Source organism: Fukomys damarensis, unplaced genomic scaffold (assembly GCF_012274545.1).
Source record: "Fukomys damarensis isolate Sample0158 unplaced genomic scaffold, DMR_v1.0_HiC HiC_scaffold_1, whole genome shotgun sequence".
Lineage (NCBI taxonomy): Eukaryota > Metazoa > Chordata > Mammalia > Rodentia > Bathyergidae > Fukomys > Fukomys damarensis.
The window spans coordinates 28,825,834-28,841,777 of NW_022900913.1; the positions used below are offsets into that span (position 1 = coordinate 28,825,834).

The 15,944-nt window shown below is 37.2% G+C and overlaps 1 protein-coding gene across 3 annotated transcripts in view; it reads right to left on the reverse strand.

Moving 5' to 3' along the window:
• The window catches only part of Cplane1 (ciliogenesis and planar polarity effector 1), a 134,985-nt gene that overhangs the window by 61,547 nt on the left and 57,494 nt on the right, over positions 1-15,944 (reverse strand). For all 3 annotated transcript variants that reach the window (XM_010605485.2, XM_010605486.2, XM_010605483.2), the window contains exons 32-38: positions 15,061-15,253; positions 12,890-13,189; positions 11,946-12,713; positions 8,519-8,685; positions 6,779-6,845; positions 5,650-5,701; positions 860-964 (exon numbers count right to left, since the gene is read on the reverse strand). In XM_010605485.2, the coding sequence (XP_010603787.1) occupies positions 860-964; positions 5,650-5,701; positions 6,779-6,845; positions 8,519-8,685; positions 11,946-12,713; positions 12,890-13,189; positions 15,061-15,253 (1,652 nt within the window). The remainder of the gene's footprint in view (positions 1-859; positions 965-5,649; positions 5,702-6,778; positions 6,846-8,518; positions 8,686-11,945; positions 12,714-12,889; positions 13,190-15,060; positions 15,254-15,944) is intronic.

The window sequence follows — 15,944 nt, forward strand, 5'->3', positions numbered from 1 at the left end:
TAAGTCATAAAAAAGGATTACGATGATTGAAAGGCAGAACACTATTCAAGATACTGTTCATAATAATTACTTACATTTTTTATTTTTTATTTTTGGTACTGAGATTGAACTCAGGACCTTGTGCTTACCAGGCAGGCGGTGGCAACACTGAGCTAAATCCCAGGCCTTATTTTTTATTTTGGGGCAACAGGGTATTCCTATGTAGTTCAGCTGGCCTTGAACTCACTATGTAGCCCAGACTGGCTTCGAACTTGTAGCTGATCCTCCTGCCTTTATCTTCCAAGTACTGGGACTACAAGTGTGCACACCACACCCTACTGTAACTAGCTACATTAATGAGGATGTTTGACCTGCAATAATAGCAGATTCTCCAATACTTACTTCCTCTAAGACATAGGTCACAGCCCTCCCACATTAACCTTACTTACTTAATACAGTCTCCTTCAGAGCTCAAATTTACTAACCCCAGACCCTCAGCCTTAGGAATATATTTCCAGTGAAGGCAACTAGTGGCTGGGAGAATCCAACTGAAAACATTGTATCACTGACTTGGTATGTAATCTATGTCAGTTCTGAATAATAATTTGTTTTGTTTACTTAAATTACCAAAAATTCAAATACTAATTTCCCCTGGTTTGGGAAATATCACAAAAATGTAACTTAAAATTCTCTGTAAGTCACTGCCTTAAATAAAAAGTCTAGATATCTTCAATATGTGAATTAAATTTGTGAATTTAAAAAATAATATTTTATGGGCTGGGGATTGAGCTCAGTGGTTCTGCTGCCTGCCTCATAAGCGCAAGGTCCTGAGTTCGATTCCTGGAACCAAAAACAAACAAACAAAAAAATAATATTTTACCTGGCTCTGTATTTGTACTAGCATCTTGACTTCCTATGGCTTTCTTTTGTACAGAGGCCACGAAATGCAATCCGGCTGAAGTAGTAACATCATCTTGTAGCATTTCTTAAATATAACAAAACATTACAAGTAATCATTAGCAAGCCAACATGTTACTGGGAGCCCAGAAGCACAGTAACTGCAGAGAAGTAAAGGACCGGGTTAGGATGTTACCAAAGTGTTCTGCATGAGGTGGCTTATAAACTGAATCTCAATGAAAACCAAAATTATGGACTCCATTTAACCTACAAAGCTAGACATTCCCTTGGTTAATGAAAGTCCACTAGAAGTTGCTAAAGAGGGAGTGATATGGTCAGACTGCTGTTCTAGAAAAACCAAATAGCCCACTTCTGGAAAACAGATTTGAGTTGATGCAACTGAAGTAAGGCAATCAGTTAGGTTGGCTGCTGCAGTAGTTTAATAAGTTAAGAGGATAAATTCAGGAATTACAAACAAGTAAAAGAGACAAGAACTGGTTGTGGACTAGATGCGAAGGGGAAGGAGAAAGGTGGAATTCATAATAATGATTTTTTGGTTAGGGTAGTATGAACAATAATGGAGACAGAAACCATAGGAAAGAAACCTATTTGGGGCTGGGGGCAATGAATTTAGACTTCATATTCCGAACCCAAGGTAATTCTTACAACAGTGAAAAAGTTCGGTAGGAAGTACAATCCAAGTCCAAAGTATATTATGGCAGTTTGGGTTTACATTTGGATTTTCCTTGGAGATGATCAGAGAGATTAGGTAGGTAACAGAATATCATTACAAACTGTGGTATAACAAAAAACTTATTTGTTTTTAATCCTTAGTTTCAGGGAGAGTTTCTTAAACACTTAAAATTTGCTGAGTGAGAGGAATGTCTTTTGTTATTCATAACAAGCTTCTCTACATCATACCTGTGTTCACGCTAAGGAGGTGACCCTTGGCAGGTTCCTAGTTAGCTTCAGGATAGGGGCTGGGCACCAGGAGAACCAAACACTTGGTTAGAGGATTATAACTATCAGCCCCTTCCCCACCTAGCCTACCTACCACCTTTGAGGAGGGAAGAAGGGGCTGGAAATTAAGTTTAGTAACAATGACCAACAGTTCAATAAATCCTACCTATGTACTGAAAATTTAATAAAAATTCTGAAAAAGCTAAGGGGAGGGGTGGTCCCAGGTTGGTGGACACATGGACCTGCTCACCTAGAGAGGGGATGGGAACTTCCATATGGCTGTTTCTGAACTGTATCCTTTGAGGGGGGGGTACTGGGGATTGAACTCGGGTCCTTGTGCTTGCAAGGCAGGCCACCGAACCGCTGAGCTAAATCCCCGGCCCTGAACTGTATCCTTTATTTAAAAAAACACTGTGAATGTAAGCAAAACACTGTAAAGTCCAGTGAATTAATGAAAAGGGGTATGTGTGGAGGTGGGGGTGATTAGTGCTGTCAACCTTTGAATCCTTGAAACTATAGTTATTCAGACAGTAATGTGGGTACCCTGGGAACTCCGACTGTACCTTGCTCCTAAGTAAAGCACTCTTAGGGACTGAGCTTCTTCACCTGTGAGGTCTGTGCTAACTCCAAATAGTAAGTGTGAGAGCGGAGTTGTAGACCACTCAGCTGGTATCAGAGAATTGCTGTTTGGTATGAAACAGCAGACATCCACCAGATTAATATGTTTACTGTAATAATAGTATGTAAAAACAAGTAAACAAATGAAGTATATGTATTTGTAGGTATAAGTGTAGTGATATTTATAAAACAGCCTGAAAGAATAATAATACTGATTATCTTGAGATAGAAAGATTATGGTAAATTTTTAAATTATTCTGTTTTTTGGTACCAGGGATCCAACTCGGGACCTTACACTTGCAAGGCAGACAGTGTGTAAAATTTTTCTTGATCCTTGTTTGTGTTTTCTAACTTTTCTCCAATAAGCATGCATTACCTTAACAGAGTGAAAAGGAAAGTGGGTTTTTTGTTTATTTTGTTTTGGCCCGGTATCGAACTCAGGATCTTGCACTTGCAGGCAGGCACAGTGTCACTGAGCTACATCACTGGCCCAGAAAGTGGTTTGAAAATGAGAGTGTGTGTGTGGGAAGGAACTGTAGACAGATTAGAGAGTGAAAGACTGAAGCTAAGCAGGTCAGTGTCCTTGAGAGAGGAAAGAAGGACCCAGTTAAAGGCTAAGTGAATTCAGAGGGCTGAGATGAAAAACAAATCAAGGGTGGTTTTGAAGGTAAAAAATCTAGATCATACCGAATAGTTTCTCTGGTGTGAATAATCTGCAATAATACAGAAGATCCTAATAAGATTACTGACATTTACAAATGGGAAGAAAGGAGCTAAAGGTCTTGGGAAGGTGGGATGGGTATGGGAAGGATAATAAGGGAAAAGAAAAAAATGTGAGATAATGAAAAGATGGAAATAAAGTGTTTGTAGATGGGGAGGGGAGGAGGGGGTGAAGGGAGGGCAGGGACAAGGGGAAAAAATGAGAATCAAGACTTGTCATGTAGAGGTACAAGATCCCAACAATGAATGTAACTGTACTGTATCCCTAAAATGTACCAATAAACTCAATTAAAGCTGAAAAAAAGAAAAAATCTAGATCAATCAATAAAATGGTGATACCACTTTCAGGAGAGTGCTAATTTAAAAAGTGGACATATTAATTTAATGTAAAAGAAATAAAAGTGAATGACTATGTATATTTGTGTACTATAAAATATTCAAGAGCTGAAACTGTGAGCATGACTGTTCTGACAAGCACTGGAGTAAACTGGGTAGGTGTTGGGTACTGGGGAGTAATACTTAGGGAATATATAAATTCAAGGAGCAAGAAATAAACTGACTAGTTGAAAAAAAGATATAATTCACTATCTATAAATGATTCTTTTATTGTAATATGTATATATTTGCTGTGATTAATTGAATTCTAGTCATATTCTTTCATCATTTCCTTTTAAACCTCTTATATCTTACTTGAAATTGTAATTTATTGCACTGTTCTAATGCCTGGGTCAGTGAACATTTTCTTTTTTTTTTTCTTTTTATTGAGTTTATTGGTACAATTTAGGTATACAATACAGTTACACTCATTATTGGGATCCTGTACCTTTACATGACAGGTCTTGATTCTAATTTTATTCCCCTTGTCCCTGCCCTCCCTTCACCCCCTCCTCCCCTCCCCATTTACAAACACTTTATTTCCATTTTTTCAATTTCTCATATTTTTATCCTCTCCCTTATTACCTTTCCCCCACCCTTCCCACTTTCCCCACACCTTTAGCCCTTTACTTCCTATTTCACATTATTAATTATCTCATTAGGAATCACACCGGAGAAACTATTCGGTATTTCAGTTAACGAAATCTCTGTATGAACATCAAAAAAAGGGAATCCTAAAATAAAACTAAAAAGGAAAGTAAAAGAGAGAAGGCAATGATGTAAGATTAAAATAATCCTTAATTCTGAAGATGAAAATGGTCCCTTAACATATTTAAATTGCTTCTTGCTCTTATAGTCTTATTCTTTTTTTTTCATTATTTAGAGAATACTTTATTAGTTTCTGTAATCAAACCCACGCAGATATGACTTTACATATTTAATACAGTGTGTTACCCCTGTAAAAATGGAAAAAAAATTTAAAAAATTAACATTTCTAGACCAATATGGCTGTCCATTTCTGTACAATGCCAATTCAACACAGTAAATTGGGATAACTTTTTCCAAAGTTGAGAGCACCGTTAAAGTTCCCAAAAATTCAAGTTTTATATATATATGTATATATATATATATTTATATTTATATAAAAAGACCAGTAATAGCAGTATGTTATGCATCAATAGCAGCAACAGCTTTTCCTGCTGAACATTTTCTGTAAAGGGCCAGATGCTAAGTATGTTAGGGCCTTATGGTCTGTATTAGTCAGCTTTCCCCTGGGTGGAGAGGTTTAATTTGGCTCATGGTTTCAGTCCATGACTGGCTGGCTCCAAGGCAGAAACAACAAGGCAGAGGGGCACAGCAAAGCAAAGCTGCTCAGTTCAAATGGCAGAGCAGAGAAACAGCATCAGAAAGCAACAGCCAAGGTCACGCTTCCATGACCCACCTAAACACACCCAAAAGTATGTTTTACTAATCCCCTAAACCAAACAAATTGACATCTAAGCTAAACTGCCACATGGTCACTGCTGCAAGTACCCTACCATGCTGCATTGTGAAAGCAGTGATATACAAGGTATGACAAACATATGTCGGCAATGTTTCAACACAAATGGACTTACATGGATCGGCTGTAACTCAAGTTGGTCAATTGAAGGCTTAGGCTCCTCTCCACAGCCTTCAAAGTCTCTCTCTTGTATACAGGCAGATCTCAGTGTCCTTAGAGAGACACTGGCCCAAGATCTCTCAATTAACTCCACATAGGAAAGGATGTGGTAATGTTCCTTCCAGAACTCTTTAAGGGTTAAATCTGTACCTGAGATCTCACAAACAGCTGGCATTCAGGTCTTAATTCAAGACTTTGTAAATTAAAACAAAAACTCCAGTGATTATCCAAGTTGTGTGTATGTCAGGCCAGTTGTAGCTGAGAATCCACCGTACAGATCTGGCCTTTGGGCCATATTGGATAAAACATTAAAGCACACAAACATCTGTCATCTTGTCAAAGATAACATGAAAAAACTCACTGTCATTTTTATACTTATTTCTAGAATACTGATTTTAAGTCAAAACTTAAAACATTAGATTAATCATGCATATACTTACCAAAAGGAATGTTGAAATTATCCAAAGGCTGAGAATTGCGATGTTCTTGTACCTAAATGAATTTCCAAATATTCAATACTCCAAGGCATTTATTATTTTGGAAAAAAATATTCAATTACTATCAATATTGTTGGATTCGTAGATACAGGTTCAAGTCTTATCATTCTAGGCAAATTCACTTATGAAGTTATTTTGCTTTGTCAAAGTAATGTGAAATTCACAAGTCAAAAAATAAAAAAAAGAGCATTCCAATTCACTGCACAATTACTAAATTACTACATGTAATTCTCCACTGCAGAATAGCTTTGTTACTCAAATGTTCCCTCACCTTGTCAACATCTTTGATGGACTAAACATTTTAAGTGACTCCAGACATGTTCTTGAGGACTTTCAAAGGGTGCCGTTTAGGGCCAGGGATGTGGCTCAGTGGCACCACACGTGCCTGGCAAGCGCAAGGTCCTGAGTTTGATCTCCAGTACCGAGGTTAAAAAAAAGGGTGACTTTTAAAGATCCACATAGATGAAATTATATGTTTATTTACTCTATTATCAACCAAGTAAATAAACAGTCACCAAATTTAGAAGAAGCATTTAAAAACACCTGACTTTCAACTTACACATATCTGCGGCAATCCTAGAAGTATCCTAAAGATAGGTGACACTGTAAGGAAAGAAGCCTAAATTACACATTTTACATATATTAAGATATCAGAGAGAAAAAGGCAGGAGTGATTTTTAAATATTCACACAGATAGACACTCTAAGCTGTACTTTTTCAATTGCCACTGGAATGCTTTTCACAATCACAACTCTGTATGTGTGGTTCTGTGCAGGGAGGATGCAGGATCTGTACACTGAATTAATTACAACCTGGAGCTTCTGACAGTCAGACTGGACAAGTCATAAAGAAATATCAAACATTAGGGAAGAATTTATAGGAGCTGTGCTATATCTTGGGTTTTATGGTTTTATGACAATTTTTGAGTCAGCACTTTTTTTTTTTTTTTTTTTGGTACTGGGGATTGAACTCTGGACCTTGTGCTTGTGAGGCAGATGGCGGAGCCACTGAGCTAAATCCCAGGCCCTGAGTCAGCACTATTAATGAACAAGTCCTTTAGCCAGAAACTCACACTTGGTTTTCTCTGTGATTTCTCAGATCTTTTTTCTTGTAGCTCTTTCTCAGCTCGTCTTCTCTGCCTGTTAAAAAACAATAGTATAAAATATATTTCTATTCTTTGTATATTCATTTTTCTCATTTGTATCATTATATGAAAGCAATTATCAAAAGTATGCTAATTATTTCCAATAGGATTTAAATTAGATAATCTATAAAGGTGTAGGGGAAGGGGCCAGAGACTTAGCTCAGTGGTTCCACTGCCTGCCTTGCAAGTACAAGGACCCAAGTTCGATCCCTGGCACCAAAAAAAAAAGGTATAGGGGAAGTGGGAAAGGTAGGGGAAAGGAAAGAATAGGAAAAGAAGGAAAAGAAGGAAAGAAGGGAAAAGAATAGGAAAAAAATGGAAACAAAGTTTTTGTAAATAGGAAACAATAGTCTTTGTGGAGGGGGTGAAGGGAGGGCAGAGGTATGGGGCAAAAATGAGAACCAAGATCTGTAGTGTAAAGGTACAAGATCCCAATGATAAATGTAACTGTACTGTATGCTTAAAAAGTACCAATAAACTCAATGGAAAAAAATAAATTAGATACTCTAACAGGATACAAACAAATATAAACAAAAAGTCAAAGAAATGAAGCCAAGTGTGGTGGCACATGCCTGTAATCCAGCACTTGGGAGGCTGAGGCCAGAGGATTGCAAATCCTAGACCAGCCCAGGCTCCATAGCACACCATCTCAAAACAGACAGAGAGACAAAGAAAAAAGGATCAAAGCCATGAAATTTATTTCTAATTCTTCTATGGCTGAACTAACTATTCCATGTTGGTCACTGGAATCTCATGACAGGCATGTAAGGAATTTTCAAATTCTCTTTTCTGCAGATTTGAAGCTGGTACCCAAAATCCTATTACACACCTCCACTTTCTTATCTGAGACAGTTAAGCACACTTACTCACATCAGTGAAATCTTAACCAAGAGCAAAGTGGTGCCAAAAAGGTAAAGGAAAGAGAGAGGAAATACCTGAAAAGGATGGAAGGAAGTAACCATTTCTGGAAAGAATATGGGTAATAGATTGCATAGACTGATTAATATGAAAATATAAATATATTTTCTAGGGCTGGGGATTTAGCTCAGTAACACCGTAATTGCCTTGCAAGTGCAAGGTCTTGAGTTCAATACCTGGTACCAAAAATTTGTTTTTGTAGACTCAAAATAATCCACTAATTGGTATGTGTCTTGAACATCTATTATGGTTAAAACATTGTAATAAGTAGACATCAATAGAAGCTACAGACTCACTTTTTATATGCACATTGCCTAGTGCCCCAAAACAATTCATATCATCATCTACTCTGATTATTATAGAGTCTGGAAAATATAGCAAGATAAATAATAAGAAATGCTGGCTCAGTATTGGACAGTACATGGAAAATTGTATGATGCCAAATATTTGTGCTGCGAAAAATGCCTGCTTATACTACCACAGAAACATGAAAAAGAATCCTCTAGCCTATGAAAGATAGATAACAAAGAATCCTTTAATTAAAATATAAAAGTAGTATTTCTCACAATATAGGAATTTCCTTCATTCCTATACATTTTCAAATACATGGCACTCAACAAGGAAAAGTATGCAATTCTATATATAAGCTAGGAAGTTAAACCACATGACTTCCATCTTTATGACTATTACTGTAAATAATGACCATCTGATACATATATATTATCAAATAAAACTTCTTTTAGAACTTGCCTTTTTTTATTGTTCCTTCCTTGTCTTATTTCAGATGATTCCATTTTGACCTTGAGAAGCTGAAGGTGACCAGAATCACCTTGTTCAAATAAATTATGTGTTAATATTTGCTGTCTTTGTTTAAATGCAATGAGATTTTCAAGTGGAATAAGCTGTAGTTTCTTGTACTATAGGAAAAAAGCGAAGCATAAGATTAAAAATTTACAAACTCAAATATCCATAATATTAAAAATTTGAGAAAAGTATGTTGAAATTAAACTCAGAACAAATCAAATATAACAAGTGAATTTGGACTGATGTAATAAGTATACCTATCGTAAAGAACTAAATATTTTAGACTGGTGAAAATTTCAACTAAGCGATTTCTGCTTGGTCTTGTTTGTTTTGGATCCTGGGAACTGAACCTAAATGGCCTTGCAAAAGGTAGGTAAGCTCTTTACCACTGAGCAACTCCAACAGCCCTCAACTGGATCACCTTGTTTCAGAAATCAAGCTAGAAGTCCTTATCTGCTAAATTTCATTTCAATATTTAAAAAAACTTCCTTCTCACAATTACAGACAAATCCATAAAATTATATAATGTTTATGATTTAGTTATGTGAAATGGAGAAAGCAGTGGCATGAAGGCTATAGATGCAATACGTGGATAACCCCAAAGTAAGGTGATGAGAACCTGGTGGGGGGTTCATTATACTATTCTCCCTAATAAAGTTTTTAAAAATAATTATTCTTGAAGCCCAGAATTGGCAAAGCAAATCTGGGCAACAAGAGCGAGGCAAGGAGTGTTACAATCCCCAGAAGTTATACTACAAAGCTACCACAATAAAAACAGAATGGTACTAGGAAAAAAACCAAACCTGATGATCAATGGAAAACAATAGAAGATACAGAAACAACTCAGCTACCTTATCTTTGACAAGGGGCCAAACACCTTCACTGGAAGATAGTGATAATAAATGGTGCTGGAAAAACTGGTTTTCCACATACCAAAAATTGAAGCCAGACCCATATCTCTCACCATGAACTAAACTAAAAATGAAATGGATCAAAGATCTAAATATAAAAATAGAAACAATCTGCTGGAAGACAGAATAGGTAAAACTCTTGAAGACCTAGGTATAGGCATACACTTTATGAACAAACCCCAATTACACAGGAAATACAAAGAATCAACAGGGCTGGGGATTTAGCTCAGTGGTTTTGCCACCTGCTTTGCAAGTGCAAGGTCCAAAGTTCAAACCCTGGTACTAAAAAATAAAACAAAACAAAAAAAGAATTGACAATGGGACGAGGATATTGTCATATTAAAAGCTTTTGTACAGCAAAAGAAACCACTAACAGAATAAACAGACAACTCACCAGGGATTTAGCTCAGTGGCACCGCGTCTGCCTTGTAAGAGCAAAGTCCTGAGTTTGATCCCTGGTACAAAAAAAAGACCCCCAAATTCAAAGACCCACCCTAAAAAAGGTCATCCTGAAATGAACAGATACTTCTCAAAGAAGTACAAACAGCAAAAAAAACATGAAAAACTGATCAACATCCCTGGTCACTCAAGAAATGCAAATTAACACAACGCTGACATTCCATCTCAGTACCAAAATAGTTATCACCAGGAAATCAACCAGTAACAAATGCTGGTGAGGCCGTGGGGAAAAGGAATCCTTCTCCATTGTTGGAGTGTAAACTGGTACAACCACTATGGAAATCAATAATGAAGATTCCTCAAAAAACTGAAACAAAAGATTTCCAGATATTCCCCTTCTAGGCATCTTCACAAAAGGGTTAACAGCATCATATCACAGTGATATATGCATATCTATGTTTAAAGGAACAAAGGTCATATCCCCATCAACAGAGAAATGGATAAAGAAAATGTGGTATTTATATACAATGGAGTACTATACTACTCTGCCTAAAGGATAAACCTGAGTCATTTGTAGGTAAACGAATGCACCTTGAGAACACAATTTTGAGCGAGTTAACAAGACACACAAATTTAAATATTGCATTTTGTTTGTCTTCTGTGAGAAACCCTGTGAGAAGGTAAACAAGAAGCAAAATGGAGGTTAGATACATTGGGAAGAACATGTTCAAATGGGAAGGAGAACAATTGAGAGGGGAAAGGGAAGGGAAGGAAGGGAAGAGGAAAAAGAAAAACAGAAAATAGAAGGGAAGAAATGGAAACAAATCTCCATAAAGCGGGAGGGAAAAAGGCTGAAGGGAGGGGAGGGGAATGGGAAAAAACAAAAATTAAGATATAACAGGTACAGGGCCGGGGATTTAGCTCAGTGGTTCTGCCACTTGTTGTGCAAGTGCAAGGTCCCAAGTTCAATCCCAGGTACCAAAAAAAAAAAAAGATATAATGGGTACAAACTCCTTATAATAAATATAAGCGTTATGTATAGCAAATATATACTAATAAAAAGTTTTAAAATAAAAATAATTCCTCTAAAAACGCAGACTTTAACCCCTCCTCAAAATAAGTCCAGAAGTAAAGGCATGGTCAATACTTTTTCTAAGGAATAACCATTTTTCTTCCCAGTAGCATCTTCAGTTTTTTTTTTTTTTTTTTTTTTTTTTTTTTTTTTTTTTTTTTTTGATGTGTGCGTGTGCCCATGTTGCGACAGAGTCCTTTTTCCCCTAACCTTCTGCTTGCAAGGAAGGCACAGCACCATTGAGCTAAATACCCGGCTGAGCATCTTCAAATTTTAAAGTTCATTGGAGAATGAACAATCAATTGCCTCCCTAAAAATGGCCCTACTCATCTACAAAATTAGAACATATACAGTTTGAATTTTGTGATTCAAAGGTAATATATTTAAAGAGCATTGTTGGGTTTATAAAGTTACTATTTTATTGCATGCACAACTGCTGACAGTCTGTGTCTATTTAACAACTTAAATCTGAAACAGATCTGAAGACAATTACATTACAATTGCTAGGAACCTCAATATGTGTACTCATTCACTCTGTGTGTACACACACACACACACACACACACATTCTGTGTACACACACACGAACAGCACCTGTTAATTGTATTTTACTTATTTCTTTTCTGAGCAGAATCTCTAAGAAAGTTGATGTGCGCGCTTTGGCAGCATATATTCTAAGAAAGAGTTGAGTAAATACTTGCATTAGATCTAAAGACCTATCACCAAAAATCTTTAAAAAACAAAATTATTTGGGCCAGGGATTTAGATCAGTGGTGCTGCTGCCTGACTCACAAGTGGAAGGTCCCAAGATTGATCCCTAGTACCAACAAAACAAAACACCAAAAAACTTTAAACTTGAACTCTTATGTTAAAAAATACAAATATTTTTAAAGAAAGAAATGTGCAGCTAGAGCTTTCACTGAACATATAGTGTTTATGCTATGAAAAGTGCAGGACTCTGGTTTTAAATCACTGCCCCAAAATTCATTACCGTATTTTCTGAGGTTAGATGTGGAAAAACTAATAGCTGTGGGTATTTTTTCTCTTCTGCTGCAGTTCTCACAGGTATTGAGGGAACTGTAACTGATGCTCTTGAGACTGATGAAAATATGTAAGGATGTTTAAATTGCAAGTGCAATAATGGAAGTCCACAGGAATTTTGAGGAGGTAACTTATTGAGCCCTGGCTTAACACCAAATTGATTTTCTGGCTTTAAAAATATTGAAGAGGCCTGTTGAGGAGTCACGTGTTCTTGTTCAACATATTGATTGACATTCATGTGCTTAGGGACATCTGTAATCACAGTTTCTGTCGATTTCTTCTGGTCAGCTGCTTCTTTCATGACTTCGGTATTGCAGTGGCTTGAATTCAAATGGGATCCTGAGATAGCGTGTACTACTCTCTGTTGTGGAGGAGGCTGGAGGGAACCAGTTAATGCCCAAGCTTCTCTCGGTTGGGCCAGAGGCCTGAAGGGAACATTTGGAACCCTTCCTACATACAAAGGAAGGGGCTTGAATTCAGGTTTAGATAGAAACTGAAGCAAAGGAAAACCATAACCAGGACTAAGTGTTTTGGCAGGTGGGATAAGTCTAGGCGTCTTCTGGGCAGCAGAAGGGGTGGACAAAAGGTGAGGATGACTGTGTCCAGCAGGAGCTGGAGAAAGCAAAGCAGATGCTAAGCTTTCAGATGCTGGGCTCAGTCCTCTCTTCTGGGGTTGGCTGTCTAATTGACATGAAGGAATACTCCCACATGGAACATTCTGGAAAAGTAAAAAAAGATTAAGTAAGTTTAGGATATATTATAAATTCCTTTTTTGGGAAGTGCTGTTTTGTATGTTTTGAAGGAGATGGAATTGCTAAAATATTTATTTAGTCAACAAGAAATCAACAATTCAACCAACTACCACGAAGTGAATGGTATTTTTATAAGTATTACCTGTATATTTCCATTGCTATTTTGATCAGATTGAGTAATTCCTTCATGGCTATGTGGGCTGTTCTTGGCAGGCAACCTGGCGCCTTCTCCCACGGACTGTGGTTTAGTTAAAAATCTCTTCTTAGGATTTCTACTACTGTTGTTGATTTCAACATCACCACTCCCTCTTGTGGGGTTTGTTACTTGGCTTCCCCCCAGATACACAGACTGAGCCTGTTGGAGAAGGTGGTGTGTGTCTGAGAGGTTAGCAAAGGATGGTCCTACAATTTGCATTAGGCTCAAGAAGTTTATCTGCTGCAGCTGAAATAAAATAAAATTAAAGAGATATCATAAAAACACAATGAAAATAATCTAAGGAACCAACAATTACCATTTGAATATTCTACAGAAGTCACAACTTTCTCTTAGACCTAGGAATACTGAGCAGGAAGCAGAGACAGAAGGTATTAAAACAAAAAAGCAGAGCTTCCTGCCATCTGGGAACATGAACTTATGAATGACACTTGAGACTAGGTAGAAACCAGTTCAAATAAACAACCCAAGGAGCCAGACCTTGTGTTACACACTTGTAACTGGAGCTACTGGGAGGGTAAGGCAGGAGGATCACAAGTTCAAGGCCAATAACGGCAACATAGTAAGACCTCGACTCAAATTTTAAAATTTTAAAAAGGAATGGAAATGTAGCTCAGTGGCAGAGCACTTGCCTAGCACTGGGAGGGCCTGTGTTCAATTCCCAGGACCAAAAATAAATAAACAGATATCCCACAGTTCATAAAGCAGTGGGATCTGATGGGCTAGGGTGAGGGTCACCAAAGGAGGATTCTAAGAATAGGTTAAATAAGTTTTCAGGAAAGAAAAGAGAAGAGAGTACTATACAGTTAAGGAGTGATGAATTCCCTGGAAAGGACTGATTAGGTGAAAGGCAATGAATGGTTCCCAATCTTTGCTGCACATAGAATCACTTGAGTGGCATTAAAGAGTCCCAATGGCTAAAAGCAGCAAGTAAATATATGAAAAAATGTTCCACATCACTGGTCATTCGAGAGATGCAGATGAAAACAACACTGAGATTCCACCTCACTCCACAAAGAATGGCTGCTATCAAGAAATCAAAGAATAACAAATGTTAGTGGGGTTGTGGGGAGAAAGGAACCCTTCTCCATTCTTGGTGGGAGTGCAGACTGGTGCAACCACTGTGGAAATCAATATGGAGATACCTCAAAGAGCTTGGACTGGAGGTTCCATTTGACCTAGCCATCCCTCTGCTGGGTATCGTTCCAAAAGAAGTAGAAGAATCATATCACAGTGATATATGCACACCCATGTTTATAGTGGCACAGTTTGTAATAGCTAAAACTTGGAAACAGCCCATTTGCCCTTCCGTTGGAAACTGGATAAAGAAGATGTGGTTTTTCCATAAAATGGAATATCACTCAGCCGTAAAGAACGAAAAAATAGATTCATTTGTAGGAAAATGGATACATATTGAAGATATACTCCTAAGTGAAATAAATAAGCCACACGTGTAAATACCGAATAGTTTCTCTGGTGTGAATAAACTGTAATAATACATAAGATCCTAATAAGATTACTTACATTGTGAAATGGGAAGAAAGGGGCTAAAGGTGTAAGGAAGGTTAGGATGGGTAGGGGAAGGGTAATAAAGGAAAAGAAAAAAATGTGAGATAATGAAAAGATGGAAATAAAGTGTTTGTAGAGAGGGAGGGGAGAAGGGGTAAAGGGAGGGCAGGGACAAGGGGGAAAAAATGAGAACCAAGACCTGTCATGCAGAGGTACAGGACCCCAACAATGAATGTAACTGTACTGTATACCTAAAATATACCAATAAACTCAATTAAAGCTGGAATTAAAAAAAAAAAAAAGAAACTTTGAATGTTTTCAGCAGCAGCCCACCATGCCCTACCGCCAACACAAACACACTCTTCTGAGCAGCTGTGTCAGAAAGTGCAGAGAAATGCAGATGATTTAATTATGATCTGTCCATTTCTACAAGTTCAATAATTTAATTTTTTTGGTACTGGGGATTGAACTCAGGACCTTGCGCTTACAAGGCAGGTGGCAGAACCACTGAGCTAAATCCCTGGCCCCAAGTTAGTTAATTTTAAATGCTACATGTATCATGTGTAGAAATACTTAAGAGATGTGCTCACCTGAACTAATTTAAACACTTCATCTTGGAGCATCTGCCTAACAGAATCTGAAGAATCTGGTAATGGAGCTCCATGTTCATTTCTGTGGGTCTTCCGAGGTGTTGGAACAGGTGTTTGTGAAGTAACACTGACTCCATTTGATACCAGAGGAGGAACCGAGGAAGACTTATCTTTAGATGCAGAAATCTGTTCACTGTGTAGAAGCATTTAAATAAAAAACACATTCTAATCAACAACAGCAACAAAACAATTGGATGTCTATAATACAAATATTTAGATCCCATTGTTTCTTCAAAATTAAAGATTATTCTAGCAGTTTTCAGAATTTCTCCTGCACACACTATCTTCCACCTCAATGCCTTTACTGGGGCCATGGACTGTCACTCAGCAGTGGCCCTTGCTACAATTTTATGTTCCTGAGTAGCCCAGCCTGGTCCCCCAGGTGTCCGAGGGTGATACCTGCACAATCATTCTAACTTTACAGACTTTGTAATTGGGCTCAGAATAAGTTTTTGATGAAAATTAATGATTCACAATACTGTTAAAAAAACTGAAAAAAAGCTGGTTTAAAAATTGTTTAATTCTAGGATTGGTAGAGCAAAAACTGCTGATTGTCAGTAAGTAGCAGACAACAGTATTGTGAACATTCATATCCAGACAATTGACAAGTTTCCATTTAAAGTAAGCCCTAAAAATGCTTATTTAGAAATAAAAATTAAAGTAAGTTTTGTTTTTGGTTTTTAAACAAAATTATTGCTAGTCAGCAATTCCTTAAACACAACAGGTGGTCAATGTTTTATAAGCAAATACATTTTGTAAACTAAGGGACCAGGCAATTATCATATTCAAATAAATTATTCATTGTTTCCAAAGAGAAAATTTCA